The 13,019-nt window shown below is 37.4% G+C and overlaps 3 protein-coding genes across 3 annotated transcripts; 1 reads left to right on the forward strand and 2 right to left on the reverse strand.

The window, feature by feature from the left end:
- Positions 1–4,420: 4,420 nt before the first annotated feature.
- On the reverse strand, positions 4,421–6,354 carry mis12 (MIS12 kinetochore complex component). The gene is made up of 2 exons (XM_057321846.1): positions 6,176–6,354; positions 4,421–5,660 (listed from the first exon to the last, which is right to left on the reverse strand). The coding sequence occupies exons 1-2, from the start codon at positions 6,189–6,191 to the stop codon at positions 5,029–5,031; spliced, it is 648 nt and encodes a 215-aa protein (XP_057177829.1). The 5' UTR covers positions 6,192–6,354; the 3' UTR covers positions 4,421–5,028.
- Positions 6,355–6,608: 254 nt separating this feature from the next.
- derl2 (derlin 2) lies at positions 6,609–9,417 on the forward strand. Its single transcript, XM_057354789.1, has 7 exons — positions 6,609–6,745; positions 7,130–7,195; positions 7,289–7,362; positions 7,469–7,562; positions 7,968–8,163; positions 8,325–8,415; positions 8,601–9,417. Exons 1-7 carry the CDS (start codon positions 6,653–6,655, stop codon positions 8,704–8,706), a joined length of 720 nt encoding a protein of 239 aa, XP_057210772.1. The 5' UTR covers positions 6,609–6,652; the 3' UTR covers positions 8,707–9,417.
- Positions 9,418–9,531: 114 nt separating this feature from the next.
- LOC130566961 (SLP adapter and CSK-interacting membrane protein-like) lies at positions 9,532–12,563 on the reverse strand. Its single transcript, XM_057354803.1, has 6 exons — positions 12,339–12,563; positions 11,712–11,781; positions 11,519–11,630; positions 10,751–10,811; positions 10,576–10,658; positions 9,532–10,168 (listed from the first exon to the last, which is right to left on the reverse strand). The coding sequence occupies exons 3-6, from the start codon at positions 11,628–11,630 to the stop codon at positions 9,963–9,965; spliced, it is 462 nt and encodes a 153-aa protein (XP_057210786.1). The 5' UTR covers positions 11,712–11,781; positions 12,339–12,563; the 3' UTR covers positions 9,532–9,962.
- Between the last annotated feature and the right edge of the window lie 456 nt (positions 12,564–13,019).

Raw genomic sequence — 13,019 nt, forward strand, 5'->3', positions numbered from 1 at the left:
GTCCTTTGTTAAGTCTGAAGGAGAATAATTGTGCAGCAGGATATTGCTCTGTACCCCCCTCAATGAGTACAGAAAATAAAGCCCACACCTCCTTGAGTTGCCCATTACTGCTGCTCTACAGACTTGGGCTGTCCCGGTATTGTGAGGATGGGTAGAGGTGTCTGTATTCACATCCCTAAAAAGATTCCATTGAATTGTACCTTATACATTTTAATCTACTTTGTGTTGGTTGGGATTGGATTGTAAAAGGATCGTTCTCAGGAAAGAGTGCCAATTGAGGTCAAATTTTTGTTTATTTTATTTATTTAAAAATAGTATTTAAAAAAAATCATATTTTATCTATTTAGGCTTAACATCCCAGAACCAGAACCACTATTACATTGGGGGACCACCATATTCTCATTTTTGAGTGAATAGTATATAACTAACCTTTAACATTCAAAGAACCATTCTGTATTCACAAAAAAAGAAGCTCAGTAGTTTGATAGGGCCACACGCAGCACACAAATGGCACGGTTTCTTGAAAATGACCCTGAAGCTGATCAAGGTGGTCTCATTGGCTAAACCAGTTGAGAAGTCTAATGGGAACACTAACATCCAAGTCTGGAGAACATCCAAAACACAACATATGTTTGTGACCAGCCTTGTTCCAAATCCAAAGCGAAAAAAGATGACCATCATATTTTGCTTAAACCAAATATGTCCTAATCCTTTTAAAATGTTGCTGGATGAGATATCTCTTCATCCGATGTTTAATCCAGTGTTTGCGCAAACCTCTAAAGATCATGCCATCTCTGCACGTACTTTACCAACCGGTGCCAATATGTTATTTTAGTGTCAGAGGAACATGGAGGACGAGATGCAAAGGCAAGTCTGAATCTCAGGCTTCTCCGAGGCCACAGAGGCGTGGAGAAGGTGACCTCCCCCTGACTGTGCCGGGCTGTCGTTCTAAAGAAGAACAAACAGTCTGTCACCAGCTGCCCCCCAGAATATGCCAAGACTCCTCTCCCTCCCACAATGCACTCCTGTTGCTCGTGGCCAGAAGGCCAAGGGATGGGCACGCTATGGAAATGCTCCTCACCCAGATTTTTGGGGATTAAAAAAGATGCCTGGGAGGCCTGTATGTGCTGATGCAAGTCAAATATGTTGTATATGCTGATATTTGACTTTGCAGTAGAGTACAAAACTAGATTTTTGCATTTTTTAAGGAAATTTTGAGCATTTTGTGGCTGGTTGCTAGGATGTTGTCAGGCACCTACTAGAGTTGTTGCAATAACATTGTTGCTATTTAATTGTAGCACCCTCAAAGTCCCTATGATATTCTGGTCACAGTGTCTATGAATTTTGTGTGTAACTGCAAAATTGAAAGTCTGATCTTTTATAAAATGAGAAGCACACATGCTGCACAATGTGAGGTACAGCACCAACAAAATGGGTTTGTTAAATCCTTAAAGGGACAGTTCAATCAGAAATAATAATTCTGTTATCATGTATTCACCTTCATGTCGTTCAACCTGTGTGAGTTTCTTTCTTCTGTGGAACACAGATGAAGATATTTTGAGAAATGTGTCAACAGAAGTCAATGGAGGCCTATATGTTTTGGTTACCAACATTCTTCAAAATTTATTTTTTGTGTTCTGCAGAAGAAATTAAGCTATGATAGAAGACTTTAAATTTTTTGGGTGAACTATCCCTTTAAACAAAAACAAAAGTAAACACTGTACACACAGCTAACCATCTAGACACAGTTCTTTCAAGAAAGGAGAGTCCTAAACTTAAACTAACTGTTTTGGGAAGAAGACTATTTTTTACTCTAACTGAAATCAATAATGTGTCATGGGATTTTGTTTCATGTAACTTTGAGGCTCTGCATCAAATGATTCAAACGGCCCCAAAGTTAGAAATATCTCTTCCAATGGTATGATGCAATGCAATGGGGACATGAAGTGGGCTGTGCTTGGTTTGAATCAAAGAACGCAACAACACTACAACGAAAACTCAATTGCACAAATAAAACAAACAGTATGGATCACATAGCCTTGTTTTATTCGGGAACATCACACACTGTTAAAAGAACCGTAATTTCACTGACTTTTTCTGTTATGTTTTTACAGATTTTTCATGTGTAATGTAAAAGAACCCTTGAATTTTACAGATTTTCATGTATTTTTTAAAATACGGTAAAAAACCTTAAAATTAAAGGAAAATACTGGAAATTTACAAGAAAAAAATTACAATTTCTTGCGCCCCAGCTGCTTTTTTACGGGATTTTTTTTACAGTGGAGGGATCCAAATGCATTACTATGTGACTGAAAAATATATTTTATAATATACTAGAAGGGATGCACCGATACCATTTTGAAAGACGGTCGAGTACCGATATATTTTTCTGGTAATCGCCGATACCAATGCCTGTACATTTTCACAACACAGTGAGACTAATAAAAATAGAATAGCTTTATAATTACAAAAAACTCCACCTAATGAAAAAAAAAATGTTTATGTGCTTGTCACAAACTTTCAAAGCAAATTACACAACAAATTTCAGTCTGGCAACATGAGGTATCGGTCTTTGGTATCGCTGCTTTTTAACGAGTAGCCTACATGAGCTTAGTATCGATCCCGATACCGGTATCGGTGCATCCCTGTATTCTAGCATTACTAAAATATTGCACCTTGATCTAGTTTTAAACTTGGCAAATCTGAATGCAGAATTGATTTTTTCTGACAGCATGGAGTAGATTTGCTGTTGCAAGCAGGTCTTCAAGACTCTATTGATCGCCAACATAAGCCGTTCAGCTCTAATGATGTTTCTCACAGTCTGACCTTACCTTAAAAAACACTAAAGTTTTAATGGGGCCGGTTTAAGATGGAATGCATGTCTCTCAAATCATCACAGAAATTATGTGACATTCATGAATCAGAAGGGAAATTAAAGTTCATATAATTACTAAGATTTTTGGGGTGTTCACAGGGTGAAATGAAACAGTTTCTGCCCTTTTTTCTTCCCCATTTGTACCACAAGAGGATTCTTAAAAAGTAGCTGAAAAGCTTTGAACTTCATAGCTCAAGCATGTTTGCCTCTGGTGGAAAGTCTTTCGTAGCCGTGGTCGGGGGGTTGGGGCGTTCTCAAGGCAGAAGTGCATATTTTATTTATTCTTCACTGTGGTATTTTATGTTATTAGGAGTCAAGTCCAAAAATGAAAAAAAAAACTATTTTGATACCTACTTTGAGAAATTAACTTATTTTATGCCACACAATGCAAATTAGATCGAATGTGAATTTTGCATGCTAGAAAGGGTCTTTCTAGGCATGAAAACAGCTGACAGTCAAATGTCAAGTTGTAACATAAAGGCCCTTTGTTGACCTGCAAAAGTAGGTCAAGGGTAACATACTAAAACGCAATCTTTCACCACCCTGTTGTGTTCTGTGACATGGTTACCATTTATGGGTTTCGATGTGCGCACTGCGCAAATGTAGTCAATCGGTCTAAATGAACTGATCTCAGCTTTAACCTTATTAAATTTAGCTTGGTTCCACTTTGCCGCTCTCTAATAACTCATCACTTCGGTATCTTGAGGCTCACCCTGGGCTTTTTGACTCCGGCTTGTTAGTGCTGTGGGTGTGTGGAGATAAGGGTCTTTATTGGAAGACCCCAGTAATCTAACTTGGCAGGGGGGATTGAGGCCAGCCTGTCTGGATTGTGACGCCACTGTCCAGCCTGACATTTCGTGGATGGCCCCAGCTGCTCTGAATACGCCTGTAATGAGTGATGAAAGAAAGAGACGTGGAGCTGGCCAGGTTGGAGAGGACCCCTCCCTTATCTAATACACCCATTTCCCGCACCAGTCAATCTTTCATTGTCTCGTGCCTGTCTCTCAGACCTTGTTTTAATGCATGCCCTCCAGCAAATCCACGTTATCCACTGTCCACGCTATGATTTATTTTTACATATGAATAGCGCCATCCTTTGGGATTTTCATCTCGGACATACGAAAGTAGGCTTTTTTTCAGTTTTCACATGGAATGAACACTTAAAGACCATATTCTTCTTTACAAGTGTATTATTAGTTACAATATACATCCATCCATAAAACATAATTTTTCTTCATTTTGTTTTTTCAAGACAATGCCTATTAAACAAATGCATTTTACCTCTTCCATTGGTAGCTTTATCTTGCTTTAGGCATAAACTACCAAATTTAAAGGTAAAAAACCTAATGGAAAAAAAAAAAATATTGTATTAAAATAAGACAAATTTAATTAAGCAAGGAGTGCTTTGGATAGTGCCTAGAGTCAAATCACAAATATGCTGATCCAACACTATTATTTTGCTTTTAGGGTACACTTACCCTTTTCAGATATTTACTGAAAAATCTTAAACAGGCTTAAATTTTTCTACTTTGTGCTATGTTATTGTGTGGTTTTATTTATGCACAAAACACTATTATTCAAAAATTATTTTTATTGTTATTTACATAATTAAAACAATAATGTGAAACCATTCTATTAATTTCGACTGTTACATTTCCAACTGACATTTCATGTGTAGCTACAGATACAGACTATAAGACAGACTTTGAGACATTCTCTGCATGGTGATGAAGCTCTGAACAACCCAATGTGAACTTGACACTTTTATCCTCTGCACATCAAGGGAGGGATCTTTTTAAACAACATAAACTTGATGTTCATGTGTAAAGCCAGCCAAGCTGCGAAGATATCGGTGGGGGCCTGTGGGAAATTTGTATTAATCTGATGCAGATCTGACTGTACTGAACATCAAAGGAATTGGATCGAAAATTAGAAAACCCTATGACTTTGAGAAGAGATGGACCACATCACAGCCAAGGAAATTTTGCTGATTACAAATGTATTGCTTTGAAGCTGGACTGATCATGCCAATTGTATGTTAATGCAATTGTGCTAGTCTTTGCATAATTGGATTGCGTGCCGTCTCCCTCTGGTGGATGGATATTGTCATTACACCACAGCTCTGAGCTCATTGGTCTTGCATGAGCAATACATCAAACTTCATCCAGTTCTTTACTCTGCTTGCCAATCTTTCCCACAACATCCTGCAGTTGGCCCACAGTCTCCATCATGTATCGGATGCTGTCTTGGACATTTCCCATCCCCTCCTGTCTCCAGGAGACACGCAGCTCCTCGATCCATCTCAGAACCTCATCCAGTTGTTTTTGAGTCTCCTTTTGCTCCTCAAGCTCAGCGAGAAGCGCTTGCTTGGCGCGCACATCGGCTTCATAAGCCTGCTGCAGTATTGCGATGGAGCTCTGCAGCTTCATGAGTTCTTCTTTGCCTTCTGGATATTTCTGGTGCAGCTGGTCGTCAGTCAGTAAGACACTGGGAGGAATGGTAAGAACACGATCCATCAGCATCCCCTTCATGCGCTGAAACATGACCTCAAAGCGCTCCTGGAGGAACCTGCGCAGTTTTTGGGTGCTTTCTCTGGCTGTCAAGCGGAGCTCTGCTGAAGGCTCCTGCCCTGGAGACAACCTTTTCACGAACACAGACTCAACGGCAACCAGTATGTGGTTGAGGGAGTCGAGAAAAGCATTACGGACTCGTAAAGTGCAGGTCTCGGGGGTGAAGCCGAAGAACTGCGCTTCATATAGCTGAAGGGATTCAGATCCCTCCGAAGCTAGAAACGAATCAAAGACACAAGTTACAGGAATCCGATAGAAAATTGACGTTGAATTAGTTAAGTGTCTTATTCATTTATCAGACACTTTCTTCCGAAGATACTTAGAAATGAAGGAGCATTCAACATTGTGAGGCAACAGTATGCTACGTTTAATTTACGTATGCTACGTTTTTCTCTCTAACGTTACGTAAGTGGAGAGAGGAGAACGGCATAAAAATGAGGCTTTTTAAATTATTACTTAATAATAATAAAGTGCTTGCAATGGCCAACAAAGTTAAACAGTGACACGTTTAGGATTAACCTTAAATTAAATTTAGTAAATTAATAGACGGTTTTATTAAAACAATTAGCAACTGAGAGTCCACTTTTGAACATTTAGTTACTTACTCTTTTAAAAACAACTACCGACAAGAAAAGGGGTTTAAGGCTATTATTATTTTATATAGTTGATCGTGTATATAACTTGTTACTGACACTTGTGAATGTTAAAATAATCGAAGTATATTGTTTACCTCCGCTTTCAGTCATCTCAACAGCCCGCGCGCAGTTCAATCCTCTTCAAGCGTCAGTAAACGGATATTTTAAAGCTTAACATCTCCCCCTAGCGATCAGGAGTCCTCTAAAAACAACGCGTAAAATATGCACGCTCCAACTCTGGTGGAACTGAATCGAGCATACAAAAAAATAAAAATTATTTATGCACAATTCTTACTTATTTATCTCTTCTGCGGTTGTATTAATCTTCCCCGTGTGAAACTGTCAAACTTAAACTCGTCTGGTGACAACATTTATCAACCAATAGATAAGTGCCATACGTTCATTGACCGGGATTCTTGTATGATTGACACTTTGTCTGGCCAATCGTAGCCGAAAAGCTTGCACATGTTGACCAATGAGAAACGTCGAGCGCTGAGATCACCTCCTTCATTCGTTTGCCGAGTTGATGACGTGTCAAGAAGGTGCCGGAAGCACGGCTGTCGCTCCAAAAAATGGCTTACCAGACAATCCGACAGGAATATTTACAAATTCCTGTGGTCACTAGATTTTACACCACCGCTTGCGTACTCACTACAGCAGCCGTGGTGAGTAAAAAGAATGAATACTTCTTTATATGAGTCTTGGGCGCTGCTGTTTTTAGGGGCCGCGTTAAAGCACGGCTGGCATCTTCTGGTTGGCTGACTGGCGTTAGCAAGACACATGAAACCTTACATTCGTGCATTTACGTTATGCTTAAAGACTAATCTTAGTACTTAAGTGTCGCTCGGTCTAGCTTCTAGTTTGGTAATGGTATGCCTGTTGCTTCCTGTTACTGCCATATACATTAACTGCCATTCCCGAACACTTAAACCTCAAGGAGCTGCTAACAGAAACCTTTTAGGTTCATTGCTCTATGAATGAACTGTTTATCTAAAACATGTGCAACACGTCATTCTTACTCGATTGTGATATTTGCTTTGTGTTCACAGCAACTAGAGCTCATCACACCATTCCAGCTTTACTTCAACCCAGACTTAATATTAAGGAATTCTCAGGTAAGTGATGCTTAGGTTTGGAATGGTTTTATACCTTATGAAAAATGTATTTTGCCATTTTTAAAGTCATTCTTAATATTTTCACATTCACAGGTATGGCGGCTTATAACCAACTTTTTGTTTTTCGGTCCAGTTGGGTTCAACTTCTTATTCAACATGATATTTTTGTATCCTTTTTGTAATATCTGTTTATTTGAATGTATCCACATGTGTATGTATATGAAGGGTGTCTGAAATTCTTGAAGGTTTCAGTCCTTAAACTGAGTGTCACAGGTACCGGTACTGTCGAATGCTGGAGGAGGGGTCTTTCAGAGGCAGGACCGCTGACTTTGTCTTTATGTTTCTCTTCGGTGGCCTTCTCATGACAGTATCCTTCACATTTGTGTTGCAGTGCTGGTGTGTGATTGTTTCTTTGCAGATGTATTTATATAATAACTTAGTTCTGTATCTCATGTCCTCATCCCCAAATATATTTGTATTTTATCCCCTAAATTAAAATGGATATGTAAGTTATATTTTATATGTTGTTTTATGCATACAGAAAATAATGCCTTCATTGTGGGGAAACATGATACTGGTCAATTTAGACATTTAAGTTCATCATTGTTTATAATTGCCTTGTCCACATTTTTCAGTCATCAAAAAACAAAATGTGAAAGTTGGGTTAGATGGGAATCAAGTGCTAACCAAAAATGTTAAACATACCAAAACTTTTTTTTTACATTTTCTCAGAGTGTATAAGTCTGATTGAATTTTCTTAATGGGTGTGCAGATATTTGGCACATTTGTTAATCTTGTGTTCTTGGGCCAAGCTTTCACCATTATGCTGGTGTACATATGGAGCAGACGCAACCCAAACGTACGCATGAATTTCTTTGGCCTTTTGAATTTCCAGGCACCCTTCCTTCCATGGGTGCTCATGGGATTCTCTCTGCTGCTGGGAAACTCCATCATTGTGGATCTTTTAGGTATTTATTGTGGATTTATATAATTACCGTTGCTTTATGAAAACACTTGCATTGACGGAACATTTGCCATGATGCAGATGAGCATTTTAGATGGGTAATAAGTAAATCCATTTTTAAAGAGGAATCATTAAGCTGGTGTTTTCTTTCTTTTTTAAATCAAGGTATTGCAGTGGGACACGTTTATTTCTTTCTGGAGGATGTGTTCCCCAATCAACCCGGTGGTGGCAGATGGCTGAAGACTCCTTTCTTTCTGTAAGTCATTCCAGCATTTCATTGTCAAGTAGTTTTAATTTTGATAATTGTTTTGTGTCTTTCAAAGATATAAATAATGAAATGAAAGCACAAGGCCCGATATATGTGTAATGAGTGGTTTTGACCTGGTGCTCCACCTGCTTCAATGCAAACTTTTCTATGATCTTTTGCTTCAATTCCTCTAGGAAAATGCTCTTTGATACACCAGAGGAAGATGCCAACTATAACCCTCTCCCTGAAGAGCGTCCCGGAGGTTTTGCCTGGGGAGAGGGTCAGAGACTTGGAGGATAGATCCAGTGCTGTCGTGCCTGCCTCTTCTTACTGGACATCTTTGAGAACAAGGGGAAAAAAACATTTTTTTCAACTTGTTTCTCTTGTGCTGTACAAAAAAACAGGAGCTCCACTCACAGAGTTATAGATGGAGACTTGCAGTTTGTGTGCACGGAAATTATCTGCCTCAAAATGTCTGAGACCCGGAGCGCTCCTCTGACTGCGCAAACATGTTTAAAACGGAACTGACTTTTGATATATTGCTGTTGCCATTTTTGTCCTGTGCAACAGTCATTCCAAGTGGAGCAGCTTTGCAAGAAAAAAAACTTTGATAGACACAAGGACAGCTGTAATTTTACTTTTTTTAAATATAAGAATAAATGTATGGTCAAAAATAACTTGTAATGCGTACTGATTATTTTGTATATGCATGTCACAGATTTTTACCCAAAGTATTATTGAGTTATAAGGTATAAATACTTAACAGTTTGTATTTATTTGTATTCCACAGACTTGTGCCGGTAGCTTACACTTTATGTCAGGTATGGAAATTATTAGTGCACATTAATACTTTTATTGAAAAAAATATTTTGTGGTCTTTAAGATAAGAATTAAAATGCTTAAATGAGAAACATAAGTTGATGTTAAACACATGATGATTGTTACAAAGCTGCAAGGGCTTCACTTAACGGGTACGTCGTAATGTAGGTTATAGCATTATTTAAAGAGGTAGAGGATCTAATAGACAGCGGTAATCCGTTTCACAGTCTAGGGGAAGTGTCAGAGGGAGCTTTTTTCCTTTAAGACTTTAAGAATGGAAAATATCATGAAGCAGCTGGGGTGCCGTGGAGGGAAAAACATGTTTCATGAGCTTTGAAAACATACAACAAAACCTAAATGAATTGAAAGTAAACATACAGTACACTACTGTTCACCATTTAGGGTCACTCACAAACGTATGTTTTTTTTTACATTTTAGAATATTTATAAACTCATCAGAACTATAGAATTATACAAATGGAACTATTAGAATTAGCTGTGACAAAAATGTACGTTTACACAATATATCTCTAATTTCAGACATTTATGTACACCTTCACATAAAAATGTTTGTAAGGTCAAGAGAAACATTTCAAGTGACCCTAAACTTTTGAAAAGTAGTGCATAGTAGTAATTGTTTCATCTTAAATAATGTACAATTTATACATACAGTATACACTGTCATATGACCTCGTCAGATTTTTGCATTCACTTATATATCCAACAGTTTGACTCTTTTATCCTACTTCATCATAATCTTCACTGTCATAGTTCGCAGGCATTTCAACGTCATCATAATCTTCTTCGACACTCACTCCATCTTGACTTTTAGTCTCAACTGTGGCATACTGAGGGGTGAAGGGTTGTTGGGGCTCTGCAGGGGCTGATTCCTCAACCACCACATAATCTGGCAAGGGCTCCACGTGCTCATAACCCTGATCAACTGAAAATGCAAACATGATTAAGGTGGTTACATTTGTGTTACACAGGGCTGTGTTTTGTCCAACAGGTTCTGCTTTAAAAACACTATTCAAATTGGATACTAAATGATGTAGGCTATATAATGCATATTATGGGAATTATATATTATGCAAAACGAACAGAAATGCCCTGTTGTAAAATGTAATATTACAGCATAGATCCAACAATCTGAAAAAAAAACATTATGTGACATAATGAAAGTGACAATTATTCAGGTCAAATGTTCAGAGGAACTTCATTTTGGTTGCGCCACAATAGAGTAATTTGATTGGTTCCATCAATAAACGGTCACTAACCTCATAATTGCAATTTTTATAAATAACTTGCAGTAGTGAAGCTTATTTATGCAAATATAAAACCAAAACTGACCAGAATCCATGGACTGAAACTGATCTCTTGGAGGTAAGGGTGGTTTCTCATTCTCAACGTTTTTGTGAAAAACTGGATTGTCCCTGTAATGGAAGGAGTCATTTGCTTTTTAATTGAAGCACATTTTAGGGTCTACAGTATATGAACTAGTCTCAAGTAAGTTTGATACACTTACTGATTTTTTAACTTTATGTCACTGTAATTATTTGACTTGGTCTGTGTATGGTATGAAGTAACTAGAAAAAAGAAAACCAACATATAAAATGAATCAAACCAAAATTAAACGAATGGTATTTGGACTAGTGGTTCTTTATCATAGTCATGTGGACCCACAGCACTCTACATGTTTTATTTAGCACAACTAGTTCAAATCAGATTGTTAGAAGAGAGATTAAATGATTGATCTGGGTGTGTCAGTAAACAAGATGTAAAATGTGCAATGATGTGGGTCCCAGGAGGACCAGGATTTAGAACCATTAGAGCATCACTTGTTGCCATGCAGGGGGTTGTCACAAAGTATAGTCTTCATATAAAGGCTCTAACCCATAACCATAAAAGAAAATTAGCATTTTTACAACTTTGACAAAAACGTTATGTATCATATTTTATTTTTATCTTTTTTTTTCGAATGAAAATGTTCCTCATTTGTGGTTTTGCTCAGATTTGCCAGGTTTTGGTTAGAAATGTGTCGCCCAAATATGGTTAAGTGGGTACACACTTATTTTTGTAAATTCTAACCTTGCGAACTAAAATATGTTCACATGACAGAACTATTTTTAGCTCAGTGAACGCAGTTAGTTGGTAGATGTCAATTCTCAAATGGCATTCATATTACAGGTCAGATTAAAAAAATTCTGAGGCATCTTTGTGGAACAGATTTAGACACCGACATTAGATTGTGTAATGCATTACAGATTCTTCAGAGTTGGCAAATGTAACTTACCTTTTTTACTGATGCAAACATTGATGATAATAAAAATCATTATTATCACCAGAGACAACGCAATAATGGCCAGCAATAATATAGCCCAAAAGTAAGAACGTAATGACTCCATCTGTAAAATGGATAAAAAATGACTACTGTGTATATGACATGACTTTAATAAAAAGATTTTGTTTTTAAAGATTCATTTTACTTTTGTCTCGTTACTTCTGCTTTTTAGTGCTGGTCAGGCACATTGCATGGTTTCCAGTCTGCTGTATTTCCTGAGTGGAGAATATTCATAAGAATGTAGTTACCATAAGCTTTCTAAGCATATGCTTCCAGTAAAACCCTTTTGCATAGCCTAATGTATATGAAACACACGCAGCAAATCTAAGACTGAAAATGAATATTATTCAGATGTATTTCAATCTATAAAGTAGCAATTCTCTTGAGCTTTATCATGAACACTGCACTCATCCTGCAAGGGTAGATGTTTTACAGATGATTAACTTACTTCCTGTGTTAGAATAGCAATGTGTTGCTACAAAGATTGTAATAGTTTTAAAACAAAATGTCAGTAGCTTTATGATATTGAACAAATTGTTCATGATAAAATTGATGACTATATTTGTTAACCACAATTTCATAAATTGTATGCCATATTTTGAATATATAGTAAATATTATGAATTTAGGCATGCAATGCTAACATAATTAAAGTAATGGGTTAATAAATACTACTTTAGCATAAAAAGTATACATGCATATTTCATCATAATTTAGGTTCCTAATAAAACAGCAGACAATGTATGAAAGTATGTAAAGAAATATTGAATTACCTTATTCCTGAGTATAGACCTCAATACGAGTGCCACATATTCTATAAATGCTTCAGTTACAGAAGTGTCACACACATCTGGGTAGTTTTCACCATTATGAAATAAACAAGAATATGTTTCTCATTATTTCCAGCCTCTCTCTTCACCCACCAGTCCTTCTTCCACATACGCCTGAAGTTTGTGTGACTCAAAAGTCTATTGATAGTTTTCTTGTGTCTGTGGTTTGTGTGGTGTGATGAGTTTAATTTAAGACAGAGAGATAGAGAGAGAGAGAGAGAGAGAGAGAGAGAGAGAGAGAGAGAGAGAGAGAGAGAGAGAGAGAGAGAGAGAGAGAGAGAGANAGAGAGAGAGAGAGAGAGAGAGAGAGAGAGAGAGAGAGAGAGAGAGAGAGAGAGAGAACAAGAACAGGAAGAGCACTTCTGCTGTTCTGCAGAACTGAATCCAGGCATTTAATTGAAACTCGTCTTAAAGAAGACGTTCGCTTGGTTTTATCATGACAAAGTGGATGTGTTCTCTTTATGTGCAATTAAATATACATGATTTATTATTTTATGTTTATTCACATTACATTTACATTTACATTTAGTCATTTAGCAGACGCTTTCATCCCAAGCGATTTACAAGTTGTGTAAACAATGGAAGCAATTGGGTCAACATTAGGAAACCAAAAAGCATAAGTGC

The sequence above is a fragment of the Triplophysa rosa genome, linkage group LG2, assembly GCF_024868665.1.
Source record: "Triplophysa rosa linkage group LG2, Trosa_1v2, whole genome shotgun sequence".
NCBI classification, from domain to species: domain Eukaryota; kingdom Metazoa; phylum Chordata; class Actinopteri; order Cypriniformes; family Nemacheilidae; genus Triplophysa; species Triplophysa rosa.

Bases quoted from the DNA above. Each gene is read 5' to 3' on its own strand.
- LOC130566961 (XM_057354803.1), bottom strand. From the start codon at position 11,630: ATGGAGTCATTACGTTCTTACTTTTGGGCTATATTATTGCTGGCCATT. The intron at 10,812-11,518 runs GTAAGTTACATT...TCTTTTTTCTAG, and splicing joins TGTTTGCATCAGTAAAAAAG to TTACTTCATACCATACACAG. The intron at 10,659-10,750 runs GTAAGTGTATCA...CTTCCATTACAG, and splicing joins GACATAAAGTTAAAAAATCA to GGACAATCCAGTTTTTCACA.
- derl2 (XM_057354789.1), top strand. From the start codon at position 6,653: ATGGCTTACCAGACAATCCGACAGGAATATTTACAAATTCCTGTGGTC. The intron at 7,196-7,288 runs GTAAGTGATGCT...TCACATTCACAG, and splicing joins TAATATTAAGGAATTCTCAG to GTATGGCGGCTTATAACCAA. The intron at 8,416-8,600 runs GTAAGTCATTCC...CAATTCCTCTAG, and splicing joins CTGAAGACTCCTTTCTTTCT to GAAAATGCTCTTTGATACAC.